The sequence below is a fragment of the Halichoerus grypus genome, chromosome 6 (assembly GCF_964656455.1).
Source record: "Halichoerus grypus chromosome 6, mHalGry1.hap1.1, whole genome shotgun sequence".
NCBI lineage: Eukaryota > Metazoa > Chordata > Mammalia > Carnivora > Phocidae > Halichoerus > Halichoerus grypus.
The window spans coordinates 7,233,718-7,259,503 of record NC_135717.1 but is presented as its reverse complement, the minus strand read 5'-3'; the positions used below and the strand labels follow the sequence as shown (position 1 = coordinate 7,259,503).

The window sequence follows — 25,786 nt, the reverse complement described above, 5'->3', positions numbered from 1 at the left end:
TTCTCCAAGGCTCGACCCCGGCCGGCTCCCCGCGCCTCTGGTCGCCTCCTGCCCCTCCCTCCCTCTGCCTCTGCCTCTGCCGACTGCTCCAGAGTCCCCACCCCGCGGGGTTAACCCTCGCGCGCCCCGGGCCGCTGGACGTCGGGCCGTGGGAGTGAAGTCTGATTGGGAAAGTCTGGGAGAGGCGGCCTCCTCCCCACCCCAAACACCCCTGGGCTGGGATCGCAGGGGCGGGGAGTGTGTGGGCGTCTCCACGGATCTGAGCTGACTGCTAAGGCAGCAGCGAGGTGAGGCCAACGTGAGTGGAACTGGGTCGGGAGTCCGCAGTCCTGGCGATTAGGGGACGGCCCTTACCGTGTCGCCACTTCCCACTCTACGCGTCCAGCCCCTGTGTTCCCAGCCCCCCGCCCCCCCCAGTGGTTCTATACTCTTCCTTCCCAAGCCAGCCTAGTTGCCAGGGCCACCAAGCACTGGGCTGTGCTGATTTCAGAAGAGCTGGAGGTTCAGATTCTCTCTGGGTTGAGGGTGATAGGAGGGGTCTTCAGATACGTTAGCCACCAGAATTCCAGTCAAGAGGCCACTGAAGGAGAACCTGTGACAAAACCATCTCTCAGGGGCACTTCCCTCTCACTGCCCTCAGCCCCTTCTCACCACCACTGTCCAAAAAGGCTCTGATTAGAGGTGCAGACTCTCTGGCAGATGTACCCCTTGCCTCTTACATCCTAAGATTTTGAGATAGGTTTGGGATTCAGACATTTTACACCCCTCTTCTGATCCTTTCAAGGACCACAGACTCCTGCTGGGGGGGGATGGTGCTGGTCACCGCACACTGCAAGACACACCAGGCGTTGACGCATGGGTGGGAGCCTTAGAGGACCTTGTGCTATCACCGTCGTGGCAAGTAAGAGCTAAAGCAGGGGGAGGGGGGCGAGGGTTGAGGAGGGGAAGTGAGCAACCGAGGACCCTGTTAAAGATGATATATGGGGGAAGTGGGGGGAGGAGATATAACAAGAGTACTGAAGCCAGGGAAGCCTGTTCTCTGCCTCAGACCCGTCCAAAGGCCACGACAGCCTGAGCCAGGAGGGCTGACCTTCCCACCCACGCCTCTCCATTTCCCAGGCCTGTGAAGAAGGGACTCTTCTGGCATACTGGGGAAGCCAGTGGTGCAGTGTGCGTGCAAGCTAGGGTCCTCGAACATCTTTTCAAGGGCCATGTTGAGAGTGAGATGCATGGAACCAACCAGCATGGTGAGGGTGGGCGTCTGGCTAGTAGGCAGGTGGTGCCCAGGGCCCCCACCAGGTGCATCCGGATCAGCCATAGCTTCCCAAGGTGCAGGGGAGGTGTTGGCAGCTCATGCGTGCCCCGGGGCCAGTGGCAGCCTCTGCTCTTGGTGGGTATTGGCCAGGGAGAGGCAGGTATGTGATAGATCTATAAGCGGCCACCAAAACAGAAGTATGTTCAAGGCCACTGCCTCCACTGCGGTCTCGACAGATGTACCGTGTGCAAAGGAGGGAGCAAGAGAGCTGCAGGCCCCTCCCCTTCCCAGGCTTGGTGCTGCTCCGCTGTGCTCCTGGCCTGGAGCCTTCCTCTCCAGGCTTGATTTGAAGCTACCCACAGGAGGGGCTCTTCATCCTTACTCCTTCCCACTCCCCATCAACCAGGCCACCGTGCAGCACCCCAGTCCTCGTGAAATCACGGCTGCCTCAGAGAGACCGGCTCCTGCCTCAGAGACCTTGTGTCACTGAACCCCGAAGAGCTGGGTACGGACGGAGCAGGAAGGAGCCGGGATCTGAGTACCTGGGCTCTGGGCAAGCAGCAGCGGCACAGTGGGTTGGCAATCAGCGCCAGGTGATTTAGCGTGCCGGGTACCAGGAAAAAGCTGGAGCCAAACAACTGGCCTCATCAGTTGCCCTAGCAACAACGTTGCCCTTGGCCCTACCCAGATGAGATCTATTTTAGCCTGTTGCCCTGGTAACTCCAGCTGCTCCCCAGGGACAGGAAGTGGCAGAACCTCAGCTCTGCTGTGTGAGAACACCCCCCCCCCAACCCGAGGGGTCTCCCTGTGCATCCCTCTGCTGGGTGCAGGGTAGCCGTGGGATGGAATCTCCTTCTCAATCCCTATGGAAGAACCTTGTTACCAGTGACAGGAGCCTACGGGAAGGAGGCTGGGGTACTAAGGCTGTTCCTGTCAGCCCCTCCCTCCTCCATCTGGAGTTCTCCCCACTCTGTGGAGGGGGATGCAGGGACAGCCTCCATCTCTTTCCTCCACCCCCACCCCCCACCCCCCTATGGCTCCCAGGCTCCAATGTGGAGGGAATGGAGTTCTTCACAGCCATCCTGGGGACTGGCTCCTGCGTTCTCACCCACGGGGGCAGGTGACCTGCTGAAGGCTGGGGCCAAGCCAGAGGACTCTCCGTCTGCAGAGCATGGCCACAGCATCGGCCGCTTGGTCAGAAGCCCAGTGGGAGCCTGGGCGAGCTCCATAGCGTGCCTGTGGCCCCACGGTTTGTCTGCAGCTGGGGTCGGATGTGTAACCACCGGACAGGGCCGTGCAAGGACGTGCTGGGGGCGAGGTAAGGGGAACACAGCCCAGTCATTTAGACATTTTCTAGCAGGCCAGGGATTTTCCCATTCTTTGCTGCTCGCCTGGATACAGGAGACCCCATGGAGGCGGCCCTCTGGCTGCTCCATGCTGGGATAGGCAGCTGCGGTCCTCGCCTTGGCCCGTGCCCAGGGAACTCGGGTTTTCTGTCCTGGAGTTGGAGGCCGACCCAGTGTAACTTCTCTGATTGGTCATCCTGCCCTGGCCAGCAAGCTGGCGGGAGTCCATGTTGGACAGAGTGCCCTGGGGCGCAGGGAGGGGGACCTCACCCAGCAGTAAGGAGATCCTTGGGAAACAGCAGGAGTGTGACTGAAACTCGCAGCAAGGGCCCTTTCAATTTCACCTCCAAACCTCACTGCTTTTGGTTAGGGAAGGGAGTTGGGGGTGGCTGGGGAAAAATAAGAAAAGGCTCCTCCTCCTCCTCCACAACAGGCCAGCTTCCTCCCCTTCCTGGTTCCAAGCAGAGAAAATGGGAAACACAGACAGGGACGGGGACAGAGAGGTAATCAAGTGTGACAGAGACAAATACTGGGAGAAGGGGATAGAACGTGAAAAACCCAGGGATGGTAGTCCACCCTAGGAGATCCACCAGGTGATGGAAGGAGGGAAGGGTCTGGGAGCATGGAAACACAGACCCAAGACAGGATGGGTTCTGAGCCTTGCAAAGGTGGGGAGGCCACGCCTGGCTGGGCAAACAGCAGCAGCTAGAAATATTTCTAGAGAAGTCCTCAAAGTAAATAAAGTGATAACACAGTCCCCACCTCTCCTTGCTGTTCTGCTGTTAAAGGTCATTGGGTGGAAAGACCCAGAGAATCCCAGGAATGAACAGCTGAAGGGCCAGAGTCCCTGCGCAATGCGGAAAAGGGAGGAACATCTCTTGATAGCAAGGCTGAACGCTGGGCCTCTCCTCTGCCACGTGAGGTGTTTAACCCACACTGGCCACCTTGTCACCACACAAACAGCTCGGACACCATGGCTGTTGACACAGGTAAAACAGTAAAAAGGTATTGACTCAGGTAAAAACAGTCTGGGGAGGGGCCGAGGATGCACCGGCCTGTGAGCGGTCTACTCCTGTACTCAGGTCCCACCATGTCCATCTTGGAGTGTCACTTGCACCCCCGGGGGAGTCACCCCCTCAGTGCAGCCACCTAACTCCCACTGCACTGGCTCCCACTGCTAACATGGCCGGCAAGGAATTCCTGTCCTTGGCCAACAGCATCATCATCTTCACTGACTCAGCAGTCACGCTGGGGCCCCTGGAACTAACCCAAAGTGAGACCATGAGAGCCATTTCCCTTTTCTTTGAAATGCAGTTCTTTTCCAACATTGCCTGCGACAGCTTTGGTGCAGAGATTTTGGGGGGTGGGGGAGGCACATGGGGAAAGAGAAAGGAAAAAACCAGCCAATTGCACAAAGCCTTTCCCTGGAAAAGCCCAGGCTCTGGGGGTGGTCAGGACTTGTGACTGCCCTCCCCACCACCCTCTGGAGCTCCCGCTCTGCTGGTCGAGGCACAGATGGGGATCCATTCCATTCCCCATGTGGAAGAGCTGTCTGGGAGCAGGAGAATGGCGGCATGTGTATATATATCTCTGTGTGTGCGCGTGTGCGTATATATATATAATAGGCTATATTAGAAAATTCTCTATGTATAAATATAAAACACTGGTATCCAAACATGACACCACAGCAAACTAAAGTGCTTGACAGGAGTTGGGCATGTCTAAGTATGTAGGTAAAACTATTACTCATCCTGAGTACCCAGGATGAGGGAGAGAGCTGGGGAAGCAAAACCATGGAGGGCCTTCTGCCCTGGTAGGGGTGGGGAGAAAAGGGGGATGCTGGCCCAAGCGGCCCCCCCCGCCCCCCCTCAGCCTTCTCAGCCTGTCTGATCACTGTCTCAGGTCAACACCATGCCTCAACTCCACCTTGACCCTGCTTTTCCCACTGTGCTTCTGTCCACAAGGAGACCAGTGTTGGAAAGTTGGGGATGGGGGAAGGCTTGCTCCCACAGGGGAATGCGGGTCAGTCTGTGCCCACAGCTTCCTCTGCCCACACGGTTGGGAGTGAAGGGACCACTATGTATGCTGAGGGCAGGAGAGGAGGATTATTGTCATTATAATTAATAATTTGAGAAATCAAACACCATCACTCCTCTAGGCCAGGCCCTGCCTTCTCTCCTCTTGGGCCTCCTGCCTGGGTAGGGGCTGGAGGGAGGATGGGAGGAAGCCTTGGGGGCAGCTGACCCGGGAAGCTGCCCTTTTATCTGCAAGCCCCAAGCAAAGCATTAGCACCTCCACCATCCCCAAGACCCCTTCCCTACAAAACAAGGCCCATTCTGGTCTCAGACCCACAGAAATGCCACAGGCAAATGGTCACCAGAGCTCCTGGGAGTAGAGGGGCCCCACAGGGCAGGGAAGAGCCCCCCCCAGGACAAAGTGCTACAAGAATGGGTTGGTGGTTGGAGGTTTGGAGGCAAACGGGCTTGATGAGGATCCAGTCTGGAAAGAAACAACAACCACAAATTAGGGGATTAGGGGAGAAGAGCTGGAGACCAGAGAAAAGATGCAGTCCAGGATTCCTTTCTCCCCCAGAATTACTGTGCTGAGGGTTGTGGGAAGGTCAGTGGGCTGAGGCAAGGAGGGGGCGGGGGAGTGTGGGACACAACAGGGCCCACTGACTAACCCACTCACCCCTGCGTGGCCAAGGCAGGGCTTCACGAGGGAGGGGCACAGCTTCCAGCCCACATTGTCCTGTTCTCCTCGAAGGATTCTGTCCCCGACCCCCAGAGGGAGGCCATACCCGCACTCACCATGAAGGGGTTGGTAGAGGTCCCAGCTGGCTGGCTCAGTTGCCTCTGCCCCAGCTTGGCTGATCCTAAGTCGCTGAAGGAAGAACCTGGGAAGCAAGAGCAGAAACTAGGCTGACATAAGCCCTGCCCCTCATGCTGATGCTGACCACTCCGCTGGGCCTCCCTGCAGGGCAGGGACCGCTCCATCCTACAGCGGCCGCAAGAACGGGCCTTTCTAAAGTCGGGGAATAAGGGTATGGAGCAGAGTCAGAGGACACAGGCAGGTCTGTGGCTTCTCTGGCCCCCCCTACTGGTCCAAAAGGGAACTAACTCAGATGTCTGGCTCCCTAATAGTCCTAATATTCATTGCCACCCCCCTGCATTCCGGCAGGCCCTGGGGGTGGGGAATGGGGGTAAGAAAGGAGGGTGTGGTCTGAGTCCCTTACCATTCTGCTGCTGAGTCATCGAGGTCTGTGGGGGGAACAGTGGTGGTGGGAAGGTGCTGACAAAGGCCCTGGTGGGTGGCACTGTCTGGGGGAAGCCAGGCCCCGCACTGCTCATCCCAAAGCTGGGCCCTGTGGAACGAGGACATGAAGTTCAGGCGAGGTTCTGGAAGGCAGGCTGGAGAACGGTTCTTCCTAGATCTCTCCACTATAGGGACATGGGATAGAGTGTGTCCTTATCCAGAGGTACCCAGTAAAAGTACCCTGAGTGAGCCATGGAAGTCTTCAGCTTCCATGCAACCTAGCAAACCTGCCCTCTTCCTGTCCACGGTGGCTCGTGGCACGGAGGGCACAGAGGTGCCGAGCAGGGGCGGGGCCCAGAACCGGGGTCAGCTGCCTGCTTCTATTAAACTGCACCAATGAAAGCAAAGTATTAGCCCTCTGTGTATGTGCCTCGGTGGTCTCATTTCTTAAAAGTGGGCCGGGCTCCTTTCCTAGGGCTGCTGGGCAAAGCCATTAAGGGCTGTAAAGCTCTCAGCAGTGGGGTTTGCCACACCGGTCAGTGGTCAGTGGTGCTAGCTGCTACCAGTCTCTCTTCCCGGCCTCAAGGTTTTTAAGAACAACAACAACAAAAAAGGCAGGGGTGGGGATGGGGGAGCATGCCTCTGAAGAGAGAAGAGCTGAGGCTGCGGAGGAATAGGGAGCGAGGAGATCACAACACTCCGGCTGATGAGAGCAGGGACCAGGGGCAAGGCTGCAGGTGGGACACAGAAGGGGGGTGCACACTGCCGAGGGGCAAGAAGGGAGAGTCCTGCCACGTCAGTCGCAGAACCGGCTCGGGTCAGTAGCAGTCTGCTTTCCGTAATTGTGAAATTCTGATTCTGGGACTTGGGTGCTTCTACTCTTTGCCCACTAGGCGGCCCGGAAATTCAACCTGGTCTGGCCCGGTGAAGGGTGAGAGGAGGACTGAGGCTGTCTGCCACTCCTCCTGACAGTGGTGTGTGTGTGTGTGTGTGTGTGTGTGTGTGTGTGTGTGTGTGTATGTGTGAGAGAGAGAGAGAGAGAGAGAGAGAGACACGGAGAGAGACAGAGAGAGAGAGAGAGAAGGGAAAGAGAGAAGGAGGCAGAGAGGAATTTGCGCCCTGGAGAGAGTCAGGGCCAGGGCAGAGTCTGGAGGCTCACCTGTGGCCAGGCCGTTGGGCTGGAACGGGTTGGTGGAAGGCAGCTGAGGGTGCGCGGCAGGTACTGTGAAAGGGTTGGTGAAGGCTGCTCAGGGTGGAATGGGGTAGAGGTGGGAGAAAGAGAGGGTCACTCTTTTCTCATCTGGTTAATACTTGGATGACAGCATTCCTCTCAATCTTGGTGTGCTCTTTCTCCCCTCCCCTCCCTGCAGAGTCCCCAGGTTCCTCTTGGCCTTGGATCCCCTCCCTGGGTCTCCACAGGTAAGACTCACCTCCAAAGGCAAGCCCCGTGCTGCCGCCTCCACCAGCTGTGGCCGACTGGAGCGTGGGGACCTGGCCGGCCACCCCGAAGATGCTGTGATGTGGGAAGAGAAGTCAGCATGCAGGGCACTGGGGATCAAGGGGAGAAGCAATGCAAGGGACCAGGAGATGGCAAACCCTGTCCTGCCCGACAGGAGGAGCTGAGCAGGCTGGGAAAAGCAAGGCTCTGCAGCCCCAAGGCAGACTCCCGGACGTCTGGACGTACCTGCTAGGGATACCTCCAGGTGATGCTCCGGGCGCCAGGAGGCTGCCCATATCTGCGAGGCTGTTGGGCTGACTGGCAGGTGCGAGAGGAGAGGCCGCAAATGGAGTCACCTGGCTGCTCCCTGGGCAGTCACAGGAAACAGAAAAGGGAGTGCTGGGGTGAGGCAGGAGGGAAGGGGTAGGAGAAAAGATGGAGGTGGGGGGGGCAGGGGAGACGGAGCAGAGTGATGGCATGAGTGCACCCACTGGGTTCTCTGAGCCCATTTCCCCCTGGGTCGTCCGGTTCAGAGGGCCTTGACTCCCGCCAAGAATTCTAGGTAACATGGTACTCAGCCTTTGTCAATCTCCTTAGTGCTCAAAGCTGCCGCTGCTGAGAGAAAGCGGCCCGCCCTGGCGTCAGGTCAGTGTCCCTCCTGCTGTAGTCTGACTTATAGTTCCCATTTTTTCCTCAAGCCGTGGACATGTCTGTCCTTTCCTCAAACCAGCATTTCCATTTATGGATAAATCCTAGGAAGGGGCAGGTAGAGGGGATGGGGGCAGGAGCTGTGAAGGGCAGAAAGGCCCAGACACTCGGGAGCCTCTCATGGAAGGTGGAGCCCACACCGGAGCACGGACAGCTCAGCTCCCACTCCCACCGGAGCTGCCCCCTCTCGGGAGGCCACCCTAAGCCAGGAGCTTAGATCAGGGTTCCTCTGCCCTCTCTGGTCATCACATCTCAAAAGAAAAAGCCCCGAGGGCGAGCCCACGTGGGAGGCGTACGAAACAGCCTGAGGAGCAAGTCCAGGAAGTCCCTGTCCTTTGGAGAAAGCCTCTTTATCTGCGTGTCTCAGCCTCATCTGTATGGTGGGATCCAGTCAACCACTCTGGGCTGTTGTGAGGGTAAAATGAGGCTGCAAACGGAAAAGGCTTGATTTTTATGAGTGCTGGAAGACTCGTACCAAAGGGAAACACACTTTGCATGGTGTCTGCCACATGCCAGTGCTAATTGTTTGCTGAATGACTATGTGAGAGGTAGAGTGAGAAGGACTGGACTCCAGTCGGGGCCCTACCCCCTGCTACTGCTGTGACCTGCGCAAACCATCTTACTCTCCTGAGCCCATATTTTTGCTTGCCCTCTCATAGGACGGCTGTACGACACTGCCCCCCCTCCGCTGAGGTAAGTATTTTCAACTAAGTATTCTGCAGTCTGTAAAGCGTGCATAAATGTGAGCTATCATCATAGCCTATGATAGAAGAAACTCTTTCCGGGGTCAGAGAAACAAGACAAGGTCTCGAAAGAAAGGTGATGGCTGGCTCAGGTGGTAAACACAAGTGAACGAGAGCCTCGCCTGGACTCTCAGCTCCGGTCTTCCCACGCGCTCTGCCTTGAACAGGAGCCCCCACCCACGGTCCTGCCCCCCCTTCGGGCTTTAACAGAACCACGTCTTCAGATGGGCCTGCCCTGACCTCAGTCTGCATTAGAGCCTGGTTTTCCTCTCCTAACACCTTGTTCTTCGCCCTCGTGGCACTTGACATCTTTGCAGTGACATATTTTTGTTTCTCTATCAACTGTGTCCCCCTCTAGACCAACTCCCTTGCCAGGTTTCTCACAGATATCAGTTGCAAATGTGCAAAACGTGACACATGCAGGGTGATTCACAGCAGCGCTGTTTGTAGGCAAAAGACTAAATATTCATCATTCGTTCTACATAGTCATCAACAGGGGACGGATTAAATAAATTACAGTATATACATAAGCAGGACTATTGTGCAGCCATTAAAAAACAATGAGGAAGCACTTCATGTGCTGATAAAAAAAAATCTAGCAGTACTGTTCAGTTAAAACAAATCAAGGTACAGAACGGTATGTCTATTATGCCATCAAGCGTGTTAAAAAAAAAAGAGAGAGGGGGGCGCCTGGGTGGCTCAGTTGGTTAAGCGTCTGCCTTCGGCTCAGGTCATGATCCCAGGGTCCTGGGATCGAGCCCCGCCTCGGGCTCCTTGCTCGGCGGGGAGCCTGCTTCTCCCTCTCCCACTCCCCCTGCTTGTGTTCCCTCTCTTGCTGTGTCTCTCTCTGTCAAATAAATAAATAATATCTTTTAAAAAAAGAGAGAGAGAGAGAAAGAAAATAGGATGATAAAAAAGTAAGTGAAGGCCACAGGCTCCTCTTCCCAGGGGCATGGCAATGGAGAGGCGGTAGGACAGCAGCTGAGCAGGGGCGGTGGGGGGGGCTGCAGAAACGTTTGGAGGCTGGATAACCTGAAGCCTGTTTGTGGGGAAGGGGGAATGTGGTGGCAGAGGTGGACAGAGTGGAGGGGAGATTCAGCTAAGAAAACTGATGGGAAAAACCCTGTAGAGAGTGGGAAGGATGAGCAGGTAACCGTCACAAGGGAAGATACTGTCCCCCCCTCCCCCCTACCGCCCAGAGATGAGAGGAAGAAGGGCAAGGGAAAGATAAAGACACAAGGCAAGGGACGAATGGCCAAGCCAGGCTGGTTCTCAAATCTGTGTTGCTCCCTGGTCCCCTCAAACTTCAGCCTGGTTTCTCCTAAGTTTGGGGCTTTTTTTCTGAAGACCCTGGAACTATCATTTGAAGCTCGATGCTCTTCCTTCCCTAAAGGGTAAGGCTGTATTGATCCAAAGCCCTTTGGTAAGGGGATCTTCCTGGTGCTAGGCATCTCGGCTCTGACTTGGAGAAGCAGAGTCCAGCAGGGAAGGCAGCTGCCCAGGGCTGGCCTGCTGGCTCCGAGCTTCCAAGGGTGGGCTGCTTCCCTTGTGCTCGCCTTGGCCACCCTCCTTCTCAGCCCCTGGCCTTTCTACAGGAACAAGTGCTAGGCTACCACGCCACTGAGCACACTTGGTCTCTGTCCTCTCCAGGCCCCAGGCGTCAGGAAGACTGGAAGCCAGCAGCCTAGTGTTGAATCTTCTGATTCTCAGGGTCCCCTGGCCTTTCCTGGGCTATGACTCGGGGTATGTGGAATTTCTGAGTGAACACAGCTCCCTGTCCTCACTTAGGTCAGACTCTTCAGTCCTGCTCTGGGCCTTTCCGTCAGGTCAGGGAGCTCCCAGGCTGGGGGAGGTGCTGTCCTTCTGTCCTGCCGCCGCCTGGCTGTGTGTCTCCTGGCGGACACTAGAGGGCAGAGCCCGCCCTCGCCACGGCCGGGTCGACCCCGCACTTCCCGCCCTTCTCGGGGAACGTAGGAATACCTGCGCTCTTGTTGGCTTCTTCTGCACTTCCAGAGCCCCATTCCCTGCGGCTGGATTGGTATACATACCTTCTAGCAGTTTCAGGGGAAACTGCAGTTTTAGAAACTTCCCCTCTCCAGACTCCCCCTCAGAAATATAAAAATACAACCAGGCTTGTCAGAAAAGACACCCACCTCTCACCCAATTCTCCCTACTTCATCCCCAGTAGTTCTTTATGTCACACTCGGAGAACCACCCTCTCGTGATCCCGGTGCGGTGGGAAGTGAATGGGAGCTGCCATTCATCAGCCATTCGGGTTTGGCCAAGTCACTGGCCAAGTGAAGCCGGTTTTGTCCACTGCAAAATGGAGATCTTTCCTTCTTCATGGAGATAATATGAGGACGCTCCTAGCAGCGGCAGGAGCCTTACAAGGGCTGGTTGGCTCTGGCTGGCTGCAGAGTCTGCTTTTTGAGATGACCAGACACTGGACGCAAGTTCACCCCAGGTTTGGCCAGGGAGGGCTCCTGGCACCTTCCTTCTCTCCTTTAAAGGTTGGCCCTTTAGGCAAGGGATTGTGACAGGCATGCATTTCTTTATCATTATTATTTTTTAGATTATTTATTTGAGAGAGAGAGCGTGAGCACTAGTGAGGGGAGGAGCAGAAGGAGAGGGAAAAGCAGACGCCCCGCTGAGCAGGGAGCCCAACGGGTGGCCAGGACCGTAACCTGAGCCCAAGGCAGACACTTAACTCACTGAGCCACCCAGGCCCCAACAGGCATGCATTTCTGACCGGACCAATTTATAACCACCTCATACAAGCTGCTTCCTTTCAAGCTCTCATTCTGAGGAGCACCTCCATCTTGCTACACTGGATATTCCTGTGCCAACTTACATTCTTACCGATAGCATGCAAAAGGGCCAGTTTCCCCACACAGTACTGGCCATTACCAACCTTTAAAACTTTTGTGAATACAAGGTGTGAAATTATTATCTTACTCTTAATTTGTGTTTTCCCTGATTAGTCAGGTTGAGAACATTTTCATCATTTTTTTTCTGGGTATTAGCTGCTTGTATCCATTGCCTGTTATCCTATTCTGTCTTATTTATAGGAGGTTTAAAAAAACACGTGATGGTTTTTAGCTTTTTGTCTGTTTTCCATATTGTAATTATCTTTTCCCTGTTTCAGGCCTTTAAGGACAATGAAACATTGTTATGGGACATCTTTTGGGACACCTTTTATCATACAGAATGTGACCTAAGCAATTTCTATTTGTTAGAAATTTATGTGGTGTCTCCTGGTCTGTGGTCAAATTATAAAAGGGTTCCGTGTTTGAAAATCCTGTCTTTTGATTACAAAGTTCTACTTAGATGTATTAGGTCAAACTTGTTCAAGTGTCACTCAAACGGCCTCCTTTCCTCCTTATTTGTCTATCTACTTTATCTACTATTGATCTTGCGAGTCCACTACCATCCCTCTCTCTGTTGCTGTTACATTTTCACCGTGTCTAACAGTTTCTGCTTTATGACTTTCAAGGCTACCCTGTCAGGTACTTGAAGTTGGTAACGTGAGAACTTCTTTGTGAATTTTAACTTTTATCAGTATAAAATGTCCCTCCTTGTCCCATTCAGAAAAAAAGAAAAATAAAATAAAAACAAAAGCACGCAGACAGTTCGCGGTGGCACAGTGGGAAGGCTGTGGGCAGAGCGAGAGTCGGGGAGTCTGGGCTCTGGGCCGAGCTCTGCCACGCTGTGGGTTGCACGACAGGGAAACTGCTTAACTGCTGGGAGACGGCTACATTTGAAGGGTTCCTTCCAGACCTCAAAGCTCTTGGCTCAGAGGACCTGAGATAGGCTTCTACTTTGGGTGGGCTGTGGAGTTGGAAGAATAACTCACCAAAGCTGTAACTTCCAGTTAGCATCCGACTGGCTGGCAGTGAGGGTGGAGAAGGGGAAGGGTGGGCGGGGTGGGGGGGAGGGAGAAAGAGAGAGCGTAAGTCACCGGCTTTCCCCAGACATCAGGTCTTTAGAGCACTTGGGCTGCCCTCCCATGTGTCCAGGACGGGCAAAGGTAGAGGGCCAGCCCCAAGGCTATGAAGACTTGATGTCTGGGGACTCAGGGAGGAGCCAGATGCTTTACAGCAGCGGCCTTTAGGGTCTCCTTTTTGGGGGGGAGGTTGTCTCAATTGCTAAACAACACAACACTGAGTTTACAGTGTTCTGCTCTAACAGGGGTGAGTGAGGACTTCCGGAGACTCTCTTGGACTCTGACCCAGCCCTCGCCCTTTGGGCAGTGCACAACATGGACCATCAGAGCACTCCAGAGGAAAGGTCACGTCCACTCTTGAGTTTTCGAGGACTGGGGTCTCCCCAACTTGCCGGTCAGAGATCTCCTATGCACACCCTGCACAACTGCTGCTGCGATTGAGCTGTTTTCCTTCCAGGACAAAATGGAGCAGGAGGGCCCCTCTTCCTGCCAAGAATCTCCTCAGACCCCTCTCTCCCTTTCCCGGGCCTGCTTCTCTTCCTTCTCTGTCTTCTTTGCCCAGCTCTCTAGGTTGGTGCAGATGCGAATGAAGGGCGGTGTATGGATGTGGAAAACTGAACGCAGTTGGAAGAGAGAAGGGCAGCAGAAGAGAGCAGGGCAGACTTTACCTGTGGGTGTTGGCTGGGCCTGGAACGGGCCTTGGCCAGCTGGAGGAATGCTTCCAAATGCAGAGGACCTGGGGCTACTGCCAAAGGCATCGAAGTTGGCAAATCCTCCATGGGAAGGTGTCTGGCCTACAGGTGGAGGGAATGTAAAGGTCAAATATGTAAAATGGACATATCATCGATATAATATGCACTAATTCTGAAGGCCAAAGGCCACTGATGGGACACTGCCTTTCCACAGGGTCCTGTTCAGGGAGAGATGGCAGGGGCCTGGGCAGAGGGCCAGACGCCCGCTGGGGGACATGGGGTGTCAGAGGCCTCCAAGTTCACTCCCCACCATCTTTTATCCTTACTCCACGAGGCATTTGCATTTTTGTCAGGTCCTACTTTGGGCTGAATCATGTGAAAAAAAAAAAAAGAAAAGTTGTTTTTGGTGGGGGAAGGGGCTTGAAAGGAAAAAAGGAAACTAGATACCATTTTATTCAACTGGCTGCTGCTGGTCTTTGGGAAGAGAGCAGGGGAAATGGAACACATGACAAGCCCCCTGCCCCCATTTTAACGGAAAAAGAAGGTAATAAAAAGGCGATTTCCAGTGTTCCGAAAGGAAGTGTGGATAGTCCCCGACTGTAATGTTTTTTAGTCAAACTTGCAGACATAATCCGGGCTGCTCTCATTTGACCCCAGCCCTTCCAACCTTGATGCTTCAGGATTATCATCACATTCATTTGTGGGAGGGGAGCTAGAGATGGCGGGGAGGGGGGGCGGGGGGGACTGGTCACCCCAAGGGCGTGAATGGCCTTGTGTCAGGGGTAATACATTGTGGAATGTTCTCCTCCCAGGTCCCACTTACCCCCAAAGGCTGGGAATGCAGCGAAAGCTGGTGCCACCTGGGGAGCGGCAAAGGGGTCTCCACCTATGTCGGCCAGCAGGTCAGTACTGGCTTTCTTGACCGAGTGGGGAGGTGGCTGAGAGCTCCGGGGCTGGGACGTCCGAGGCTGAGACTGACTGACAGACTTGAGAGGAGAAGGCATGACATAGAGCACTTGGAGGCCCAGACATGACCCGGCCCCTGCATGGCTCCCTAGGCTGCCCCCGGATAGGCAAGGGGAGAGAGAAGAGAGGGAGAAACTGCCCTCAACTGAGAGATTTCCTGGGCAGCAGCTGCCTGAGCCCCTCGCGTACCTAACTTCTCTGTCTTCTCAGCACACCATCTCCCGGAAGCAGACATTTTAGAGCCTATCAGTGAAAGTAACCCTGAGCTACAAGGGATATTGCCAAGAGCACCCCCCGCCGCCCCCCGAGCTGTTACTTCCTCATCTTTCCCGGGTGCTGGAGGCAGTGTCCCGGCCCCTCCTGCATTTCCTTGGAGCAACGGTCAGGTTTGAAGTCGATACTCCGACTTCCCTAAATACCACTTCCTGTTGGGTTCTTTCTTCCAAAAGATAGGAGGCCAAGGTGAGTCCAAGACATAGGTAACAGCAGGGCCGAGAACCAACTCACACCAGCTATACTGTCGTCTGCTAAGTCCGGGGGTTGGATTTAGGAAACTGACATCCCTGTCTCCCAAATCCCCAACTAGTCTCGAAGGGCAGGTCTGAGAGTTACCTGGCTAGAGGTGGAGGCAGCAGCTGAGAGAGACGGCACGGGATCCCCCAGAGGAGTCCGCAGGGGCTTCCCTTCCGGGACGGAGCCCTGGATGGGGGTGGAGGCACTGCCTTTGGTATAAGCGGGCCCCTTGACTTGGTCTGGGGGGACATACCTTTGAGAAAGAATAGTCAGGCTGAAAGGAGGGGGTAACACCATGGGCCGTGCTCAGTGTAGGCACCTGGGAAGCACAAGTGACAGCAGTCCGGGTCCCTCGGCCTTTGCCCTCTGATTTTTGAACTAAAGGGAATTTCATAACTCAGCAAAGCTCTGCCCATCTTGAGCGTCCCCTTTACTGTCAGATGCTCGTTCTTTTCTGTGGAAATGTTCACGTCACTCTGCCTTGGGCCTATTTTTCTCTCCTCTCTCCTTTCTCTGACATCAACCCATTTCAAGTAATAACCCGTCAATAATGCTGCCGGACAGGTGATCCTATTTTCCAACCTCCTTTTTCTTTTCTAGGTGTTTCTGCAGGTTCCTCCTTTTCAGTCCCACAGAAAGTTTCTGCCACCTCCTCTTCTAAGTGCTCGCAGTCTATCCTGTTAGCTTCTGCGACTTCTGATAAAATGCCCTCCACTCCAGTGTATGTATGTGGTCCCTACTCCGGAAGTATCTTCTTTTTCTGGAGGACACCCCCAGGAAGGGCTCCAAAATGCTGTTTTGTCCACATCAATCTCCTTGCTGTCTGCATTCTCTTCTCCAGCCTAGAGTTACCCCCCCAACATGCACACACCCCTGAGATCAAGCCATAGAAAGTGCCACCTGGGGAGAGAAAAGGCAAGGGAGAGCAGAGATGCTGTTCTCGTCACCAGAAAAACAGAACACACATAAATCGTGGAAAAACGATGGGTTAAAAGCACAGAGCTCTAGGACATGGTGCTTCCAGCTGCCTCTCTGCATATATGGGCCCAGCTGAGCTTTAACCTGCCCCACACTCCCATAGGCCCAGCCCCTCTCCAAGCAGTCTAATTTCTCTCCAAAAGAGGAGCATCAAATCTGCAGGGTTAGTGACTGGGAACAAGTTGTCCTTTCGGTAGTTTTATAATTTTGAAGTCAGAATTGAGCCCTAACTGAAGCTGGGTGGAATCCATTCAACCCAAGTCTGGCCTTTGAGAAAAGCCCCAATTCAAGTCTATAAACTGGACTGTCAGATGAAGAACGTCTTGGGACATGGGTCTCCGTAGCAATCTCCTTCCTCCTCCTTACCATCTCTTTTTCTCATATTTTTCCTGGAGAAACTCCTTCACTTTCTGAGGATCCCTGGAATCTGGTATTAAAGATGTCCGAGCATCAAAAAGACCCAGCCAAATCTTCCTGCAAACCTAAAGGAATGGAATCAGGTAACAGAGGAGTTCAGGCAGAAAGCATGGGATGGGAATGATACCACTTCCAGTTTATTCATCAATACATATTTATTGAGCACAGACACAGCTGAGGGTCTGGGTATGCCTACAAAGCAGACACAATCCCTGGCTTCCCAGAGTTGACCATCTAATGGGGAGGTCGTGCCTTAGGTAAGTAAAAATAGATTTATAAGTACATATTATGACTCAACTTATAAAAGAAAAGAGAGGGCCATGAGAATTATGGGGAACTAAATCTCGATGGGGGTGGGGTCAGGGACAATTGTCAGAGCTGTGTCTTCCAGAACACCCTCCAGAGGCCTTCCTTCATTGGCGCCCTCCAAGTAAGCCAATTCCTGCAAGCTAGGAGGACTGCTAACACCAAGGACAGCGTCCTTCCACCGCCTGCAGATTTAGCTGCAGATTTAACCCACCTTCGAGTACATGGCATGGGCTTAATCCCACAGTGCTGAGGGTCGGATGGGTAGAGCTGGCTCCAGGAGATTTTACTCCGAGGGGCCAGCCCAGTCAACTCTGAATGCTCAGCAATGTGGAGCTCTAACTGTCAAGGGGCAGTCTTCCCTGTGAGTGCCCAGGAGTCACCCCCTGCAGAGATTTTGCTCCTTCCCCTCATTCCTCTAACAAAGGCCTAGACAAACCACAATTTGCATAAATAAGATTCCACAGATATACAAATATACCTAAGACAAGATATGCTATATACTAAAAAAATAAAAGAAACTCGACCAAAAAAGAAAGCTGTAGGGTTTTTCTATAGTCTTGAGGCAAAGCTCCCCCGGCCCAAAGGGCAACTACAGCCAGTAAGCCATTCCATGGGTGGTGGCTCACCTCGTTTCCACGGGATTGCAGGAATACTACTTCAGGCTCAGTGAAAGTTGTCATGGAGATGGACTTGACGCGATGAGGGGGGTTCAGGCCTCTCCTGTGGGAGAGAAACAGGAAGAGAAGTACAATGCAGTTAGCACCGCAGGTCTGTTTATGGGAGGAGGGGGAGAGAGAAAGGATAAAACAACACAGAAATTAAGCTCAGGTAGAATTCCCTGACTGAAGCTACTTCCTAATTCAAGGAAAGAAGGGAAGCGAGAATGTTTTGGAGGCTTTTTTTTTTTTTTTAAGATTTTATTTATTTATTTGACAGAGAGAGACAGCGAGAGAGGGAACACAAGCAGGGGGAGTGGGAGAGGGAGAAGCAGGCTTCCCGCTGAGCAGGGAGCCCGATGCGGGGCTCGATCCCAGGACCCTGGAACCATGACCTGAGCCAAAGGCAGACGCTTAACGACTGAGCCACCTAGGCCCCCATTTTGGAGGCTTTTAATGAGAGTCAAGAATGTGTCGTGTTCCCTGTCATTCTCGAGAGGAAGGCAGAGCCTGCCCATCCAGAAGCCATCTCCCCCTTGCCTCAGTTCCGTGTTCAGCCTGCAGGCTGGGGGGTACTTCCGGGAACTCAGAGATGTGCCCACTTGCCATTTCCTATTTTACCACTGTTTTACACCTGCCTGCCCCTCTTCGTCTCGACAGAAAGTGTGGTGGTAGGGATGGAGGGGGCCCCTCTCTTTCAGGAAGAGATCTCTGGGAAAAGAGATAATCCAGGTTTTCTCAGCTCTAGATCTTTTGAGGAAGCAGGAGGAAGTCAGGCTCAACAATGAATATGAGATTGGCATGAGTCAGGAACATCTATCCTGTAGTGGTGCTTTTGTGCCAGCTCTGTGTGTTCTGTTAACTCTCTGGGAGTCTAGTTGTGCCCACAGAAGCCCCGTGGAGATTACAGTAGACAAGAAGGCTTCCTTGCCCCCACTCAACTGCTCTCTAGAGTGTTCTCACAAGGGAAACTTGGCGCTAAGCCAGGTTCCCCTTTCCTTTTCCCTTAAGTTTTACTCTGGTCTAGACCAACGGCACTCATCGGATGAAAACAAAACTGGCCAAACCACAACGAATAAACCAGCCCCTGGGACCAGCACGTGAAAGAGCATATAGGCATATGCAGGAAAGACAGTCTCAGCTGATGAGGCTCTTCAGACTTTTACTCCCCTGAAAAAAAAAAAATGGGCAAATCAAGATACGAAAATAAAAGTAACTCCAGAAGAAGAGGGTCCTGGTTGATGCCATCAGGAAAGCAAAGAGGGAAGGCAGAGATCACACAGCTTACCAAATGGAAACCCTAGAGAAAATTCAGGCTTACAGGTGCACCCACAAAATGAAGGTGTCCCTGCGAGTCTAGAAGAACGGCAGTGTCATGTTAGTGTACGTGTATGCCACGGGGTGGGGGCGGGAGAGGGGGGACAGGTGACACAGCACGGGGTGAACAGTGAAGAGCGGCAGCCCCTTTAGATGACAAATTATCAATTGTGGGATTCTAACAAAGGACAGGACACCGAAGGCTACAATTGAAGGCATTTTCAGCAATTCTGGCTAGACTTTTAAGTAAAGGGTCTCAAAATACTCCTTTAAAAGACAGTATCAAAGAGGACTGATGCCCCAAAGAAAGATTAGAGCAGCAAAATCCAAAAGCAAGGCTTTGTAACTACATGGCAAACAATAGCTCTTAAACCTGATCTGCCCTGAAGACTCTCTTCTAATCACATTTCAGAGATATTCCAGTTTTCTCTCCTAAAGCCTCTCTTACTAATGGCCTTGTTTTGTTTTGAAGTCCAGACAGCCTTTTATATTCTTTCCCTAGATCTTACTCACCTTAATCCCTAGGCCCTTCCCCCTCAAAAGGCCAGGCCTTCTGAGGTCTAGCCAGAGCAGACCTCTCCATCCCTATGATCCCAGTGATCCCACTCCTTATCTTCATCTCCCACTAACAAATATTTCCTTTACCAAAATACAAGGCATTATGGTAGGCACTTTGGGGGATACAATAGACAGCTGCTTATCACTCTATATCATATATATCACTTATCTTATAGGACCTAGTCCTTGATCACCCGGTGATTTCTTATAATGACCCCAGGAGCCTGGACAAAGATAATTCCCAACATAGTTGGGTGCCATGTAGGCACACACATAGCCGGATCAGGGAGAATGTGGCACCAGGATGCAGCAGTGGGGGAAGGAAGAGAAATGGTCATGGCAAACGTAAAATGTATTATGTTAACACTAGAAAAACAGATTTGAAGTCTATCACAAAAAGGTCATTGACATTTCCTGACAGGACAACCAGGAACTGTTAGCAAAGTGTAAACAAGGAGGTGTGCTTCTTTGTAGGGGGAGGGGGAGGGACTTGACCCATTCATCAGTCTAGAGGGGATGATTAGAACAACAGAACTTTCTATGGCTGAACTTGGACTGGAGGGTTTTTTTGGGGGGGCGGGGGAGGGGGTGTGGAAGATAGGGTGAAGGGAAAGCAGAGAAAATAAGTGATTTAGGTGCTTTGGGCCAAATGAATCTGAGGGAACAGGATGTTTCCATAGCACAGTACAAAAAGCATTGCTCTGACCTTGATGTCTGTAGACTGGATTATGTATAACTAGAGCCACAGTTTGGGGGCAGGGAAAATTCTCTACAAGGCAACATTCTGCAGCCCAGGAAGAGGACCTAGTTACATGGCCTATGAGTCAGAGCGTTTTGTTTCTGAATCAGAGAGAGGCCATTGCTGGCTGACAGGAGCAATTTAGAAACAAGAGCCCCTCTCCTCCCGGTAGCTGAAATCTAATGGTCGAGGGATATTGAGGCTGGCTGGGGACATAGCAGGGTCATGCAAGGGGCCAGATCTGAGTTACTGGCCTGGAATCAAACAGACCCAAGTCTCCAAGCTGCACCCAGTCTCCCCAACACGACTCGCAGGTTCTCCCCCAAAGAAGTGAGAGCTAGAAGGAGACACTGCCCTTAGGTTATCACAGCAAATGTTATTTCTAACCAGGAGGTGCTGGGCAAACGCAGAGATAAATGTATTTGCCCAGAATAGGGCAAGTGTTTCCAACTGAAAGCAAGTTCGTTACTAGGACTCGGGCCTCAGCCCAGCCGGGAGGGCTTCGACTTCGGTTTCTGTTTCATGGAGCACCTGACTGGCATTTGAAGTACTCTGCATCCCTCTTTGAAGCGCCCTGAATTCCTGGCAGCGAAGCGACCTGCAGGGACCCTAAAGCCCACCCGATCCTCTCTCCTTGCCTCTCTTCCCCCTGCCTTTGATGCTATCAAGTATACGACTATTTTTACAAATACCACACCTTTTGTTTTTCTGTGGTCATCACCCTCACAACGGCCCATATTTTGCTTCTATCTTGCTTCATGAAAGTCTCAAACCTGCTCAGCTGCTCACATAAGAAAGTTCTGTCAGGTCAACAATGGAAAAAACAGTTCTACCCGGCACCCAAGTTCTTTCCTTTGTGCCAAACTTGGACTTGGGAATTCCTGACTTCTGAATATTTCGTGTTCGGATTCATACCCCCCACGTGGGGTTTCTTTGCTCCTGGGATTCCAGCCCTCTGCCTTTGAGCGGGGTTCAGCTAAGCCACGCTGGCTCTTATCTTGGATCCAAACATCACCAAAAAGAGTCCCTATTAGAGACTCTTTCTAGTCCCTAATAGGAGAGCTCCCCACGTACCCTGCCCCAGGCTCAATTTCACTAATTTTAGGAAACTTCTTCCTCATCGAAAATCCCTGCTTCAACCCATTTCCTGTAGTTCTTCCTTAGTGACAATGATAAACTGCTGTCCTCTGCCTTCCTTTTCAGGCTCATTCTCAATCCTTTTACATTTTTTCCCCCTTCTTCTCATGTCTTTGGATAAAAGGTGAGGTGGGAGGGGACGGAGAGACGGGACTAACACAGGGGCAAGGAACACATCTACCTCTCTAACCCAGACGGATGGAAAAGTACTGAATTATTGAACAACACACAAGGCCTTTTCTTCCATGGAGATAAAAGTGCTTAACGAGGAACCGCTACGAGCAAAGCCAGATGGGGAAACTAAGGCACCAGGAGGTTAGGAACTTGTCACAAAGAAAGAGCTGTCAAGCACATCTCCTGGCACCCAGCCCAGAGCTCTGTCCACCCGAATCCTGACTTGATCCCACTATTGGAATAAAGTTGTACAGAAGTAGAGGAGGCAAGTATCTGTTACTGAGTCCCAAAGGACAATGGATTAAAGATGGACCCAAACAGCCAGGTTAGGGAAGCATGCCACAGACTTTACTGGGAAAAAAAAAAAAAAAAACTGGGTGTCAAAGATAGTGCCCATCCCTGTGTCAACGACATTTCAGGCCTCAAGATCTATTTTCTTACTAAAGAAACGTGGTTTATCCATTGAGGCATCCAGGCAAACCAGAAGAAGAAAAAACACGGAAGGCACTGCTTTGGAAAAAGCACTTTTTAGCAGCAATCTTTACCCTGCCCTAGCTTTGCTCTCTAGTAGGAGAATCAGACACAGCCAAACAGACAGGCGCATGTATATGCTGCGGAAATGAGAAGGACCTATATCCAGGTTAAGGAAACTAGGTATTGGACGAAAACCAAATGAATAAAACTAGGTCAAATTTGGGACCTACAATTGTGGCAGCATGTATATAAATTTAGAAACAGCCAAAACTAGCAGCTTCTCTCTCAGTCCCTCACACCAACGCTGTGGTTTTCTGCTAGAGCTGAGAAAATATTTCTCATGAAAAAAGAAAATGAGAATGAGCTCTCACATGTAGTGATGGGCCCATAGTCATACCCACCCACCAGTATTAAAATCGAAAATTTTCTCCAGATCTTGGGAAATTCAACTTTGGCTGCAACAGTCAACTTTGCTGTATCAGCCTGTGCAACCAGCTGGGAACTCTGGTAATTGTGCTCACTGCCCCCAGAACACCCCACTCCCCTGAGAGGTGGACATATTTGTAACATCCTCAGCAGAAAGCTGGCTTTCAAAATAAAGCCAGTCTCGCTGTCTCCTTTCTCTGGCTATGGTGCTAAGTGTGGTCCTTGAATTCTTGCCCCCCCTCAATACCCTCATCCTTTTTTTTTTAAAGATAGATTTTTTTTTTTTATTTTTAAGGATTTTATTTATTTATTTGACAGACAGAGATAGCGAGAGCAGGAGCATAAGCAGGGGGAGCAGCAAGCAGAGGGAGAAGCAGGCTTCCCGCTGAGCAGGGAGCCCGATGCGGGGCTCGATCACCCTGGGATCATGACCTGAGCCGAAGGCAGACGCTTAACCAACTGAGCCACCCAGGTGCTCCACGTCCTTTTTTTTTTTTTTTTTTTTAAAGGTTTTATTTATTTATTTGAGAGAGAGAGGGAGAGCACAAGCAGGGGGGAGCGGCAGAGGGAGAGGGAGAAGCAGGCTCCCTGATGAGCAGGGAGCCCAACACGGGGTTTGGTCCCAGGACTCAGGGATCATGACCTGAGCCAAAGGCAGATGCTTAACTGACTGAGCCACCCAGGCGCCCCAATACCCTCGTCCTTTAAACAAAGAATATTTCTTCTTTTCATCATCATACCTCAACATGAGTTCCCATCACTCTCCAGCCCATGCTGAGCTTGATTTTACTTCTCAGCACTTATTATCACCGGCAATTATATATTTAATGATTGATTTAAGGTCCATGGCTTCCACTATGGTGTAAGCTACATGAAGATGGGTACAGTTTTGTGCACTGCCATATCTCCAGTGCCTAAGACCATGTCTGGAGCTTGAGAGACACTCAGTAAATATATGTTGACAGATTGACTGAATGAACGTGCAGCCTCTTGGCCTACCGTGATTTTCACTTCCCAGTACCACGAAATCCTAATCTGTGGGCAATCAACCATGTGGATTTAAGATGTTACTTGGTCTATGCGTCACCCTGAGCCATACCCCTCCATTGCCTGCTGAACTGTGTGTGCTCCCCCTTTACTCTGCAGCCAGCAGTAAGCATCCCTCACCTCACACCCTCTGTTTACGGCCCACCCGCCCGCTCCCAGCCTTTCCCAAGGTCCATCAGAGGACACAGGCAATACTTTGTGAAGACCCTTTTATAAGGTTCCTATGCCTTGCCCTACTTAGCTCATGCTAATTAGAACTTCAATTAGCACATGAGAAGTACCACCAGAACTTAGGCAGACAAACACAGCCAGGGAAACTACAGCTTTCTTCTAGAGTTTCCTCTGATATTTCTCTCCTTATAATGTCAACATACCTTCAATTCAACTTCATTTAGTGGCCCGGCCTTTTGATCCTTCACTAAAGACCAACAATAATGAGCACGGGGAAAAAGTGGTCAAGTTCTGTAAACTGTGCCCTGATATTTAAGGAGTTAACTGTTTTAGCAAAAGAAATCAGGTTTTTAATGTGTGCCAGATCCCTTGACCCTCCTTTTGTCCTGATTGAGGGATATTCATTATAGAAGGGAAATGTTATCTATGGGATACTTTAAACCAAGATCTATAAAATAATAATAATAGTGTCAGCCCTCCCACTTAGTTAGTGTTTTATCTTTTGTGCTGTGCAGCTAACCATGGGGATGAATTAACACTGTTTCCAAACATTTTCTTCCTAGGACCTAGACTCTGGTATGCCATCAGTTTTATCCCCCTGCTCCCAGACTCTATAATCAGATTTTCCTCTTCATAACAGGATCTTCAGGAATCTGTTCTTTCTCTTTCTGCTATAAATAGTCCTAAACTTTTCTCCTTTTCTCCTGAGTACTTGTCCCAGTCTCAGTTCTACCCTTTTGCTTTATTTAAGTCTCTACCTTTGACACATTCCTGTTTGGGTTCTAATCATTGTCCCAAGAGCCATAATAGCTTTTACTTAGACCAAAGTCATAACACACAAGTGAGGTTGATCAGAACACAGAAGTTTGGCAAAGGAGGTAAAAATCGCGTAGAGAGATAATCCTACACCGTATCTTAGGAGACCTGGATCTTCATTTCTGGTCTGCCGTGATCATAACTAATATCCAATAACAAATGCTGAAAACAGCAAACCCCATATGGCACTGGTAAACCTCTCTTTGCTTCTGTTCTCCCATCTGTCATGTAAGAACAATACTGCTCCCTCCTTGGCTCCTAAAGGTGTAAGAAGAAACAAGGAAAGCACCCCTTGTTAAATACAAAACCAACCAACCAGACAAACCGATATATTAAAACAATACTAAACAAGTCAAAATAAATCTCTTGATGAACTTATACAGAATAGAGATACACGGTTGGTAGCCAATGTTAATCAGGCATCTAACCAAATAATTCCCTACGGGGGAAAAAGAACCTTACTCTATAACCAGAAATCTGGCCTAGAACTGTGGCTCTAAATTAGCTCAGGCATGACCAAATACAGTGCTAGTGCCAAGTGTAGCATTGCAGATTATACAACAAAACTCCCCCAAATCTAGAAAGAGCTGCCAGATGCTACTACCAGGACCAAGCCATGGCAACAAGAAGCTTAAAGGTGTAAACTATTACACTTAAGGATGGCTCATCCAGATCCCCAAACCTTTGGAGAAGTTAAGCTCTCTAACACGGTAATCCATCAGCTCTCATCTCTTAAGATTTGTAAGAAATCTACCTCTGGGTTGCACTCCAAAGCCCTGCAACATTAGGACCTGCACCCGAACGCTGGTACAGGGCTCCTTACCTGTCACAATCTCTATGCTGTCAGCCTGGGTTAACTTACCTATTTTAAATAGAATGGGCACAAGAATGGGCACAAGCCAGAAGTACACCTTCATCTAGAGCCCAGTTTACTCTACCCCTTTCCTATTTGCCCCTCACCTACACAGAGTTCCCTTTCAAGGTGTGTGTCATTCTCGGGCCCTTTAAATCTTAACCTTCCCCCCTGTTCCCTTCAACTCTCCCCCACTTTCGGTTCGGTTCGTTTTGCCTCCCCTCCCTTCGGGAGTTTCTCCCTTCTTCTCCGATGTCCTTCCTTTCCCCTGCAACGCGACTCCAATCGTGTCTTGTCTCCTCTGCCAATTTCCCTTCCCCGTGACAGCTCTGCAGCAGACGACCCTCTCAGCGCATCAGGCGCGTCCCCAGGCCTCCCCGCCGCCCCTACCTCGGCTCCGTCCCTTCGCCCCGGATCCCCGCTGTCCCCAACGCCGATACTCCGCAGCCCCTTCCCGGTCCTCCCCCCTCTCCTACCCCGCGCCAGTCCACTCACAGGAGGCCGGAGCAGGTGGTGCAGACGAAGCTGCCCACGGTGATATCCACGTAGGTGACCCCGCGCTGGGCGCACTCGAAGCAGTGGCGGTTCCCCGCCTGGCTGCAGCCGCCCAGCTCCCGCACCCGGCGACACCACACCTCCGAGGCCGCCTCCGCCTCCGCCTTCCCCCCGCTGACCCCGCCACCCGGGCCTGGACCCTTCTTCGCCGCCATCACCATGGTTGCCCGCTCCCTCGGACCTCCTCCCCGCAAGTCAGCAATTGTCCCTTCAACCACAGCCGCCTTCCCGCCTCCTCTGCCTCCTCCGCACGCCCGGCTCCCCTGACAGAAGATAGGAAGCCGGCGACGTCCGCGAGAG

The 25,786-nt window shown here is 51.9% G+C and overlaps 1 protein-coding gene and 1 long non-coding RNA gene across 6 annotated transcripts; one reads left to right on the top strand and one right to left on the bottom strand.

Moving 5' to 3' along the window:
* Positions 1 to 230: 230 nt before the first annotated feature.
* On the top strand, positions 231 to 18,597 carry LOC118523654 (uncharacterized). The gene is made up of 12 exons (XR_004911223.2): positions 231 to 901; positions 1,662 to 1,848; positions 2,300 to 2,573; positions 3,390 to 3,590; positions 7,227 to 7,275; positions 7,470 to 8,695; positions 12,934 to 13,505; positions 14,193 to 14,282; positions 14,557 to 14,808; positions 16,233 to 16,337; positions 16,423 to 16,511; positions 18,231 to 18,597. It is a non-coding gene; the product is annotated as an uncharacterized LOC118523654 (long non-coding RNA).
* Positions 3,893 to 25,783, bottom strand: AGFG2 (ArfGAP with FG repeats 2). 5 transcript variants are annotated; one of them, XM_036073348.2, is made up of 13 exons: positions 25,427 to 25,783; positions 17,190 to 17,283; positions 16,204 to 16,319; positions 14,959 to 15,112; positions 14,204 to 14,366; positions 13,357 to 13,482; positions 12,599 to 12,631; positions 7,541 to 7,661; positions 7,287 to 7,369; positions 7,016 to 7,099; positions 5,837 to 5,965; positions 5,412 to 5,497; positions 3,893 to 5,100 (listed from the first exon to the last, which is right to left on the bottom strand). In XM_036073348.2, exons 1-13 carry the CDS (start codon positions 25,645 to 25,647, stop codon positions 5,041 to 5,043), a joined length of 1,470 nt encoding a protein of 489 aa, XP_035929241.1. In that variant the 5' UTR covers positions 25,648 to 25,783; the 3' UTR covers positions 3,893 to 5,040. The 5 variants fall into 5 exon arrangements, 3 of the variants coding, with proteins under 3 accessions (XP_035929241.1, XP_035929242.1, XP_035929243.1); XM_036073349.2 differs by having other exon boundaries at positions 7,016 to 7,078; XM_036073350.2 differs by lacking the exon at positions 12,599 to 12,631.
* Positions 25,784 to 25,786: the final 3 nt, after the last annotated feature.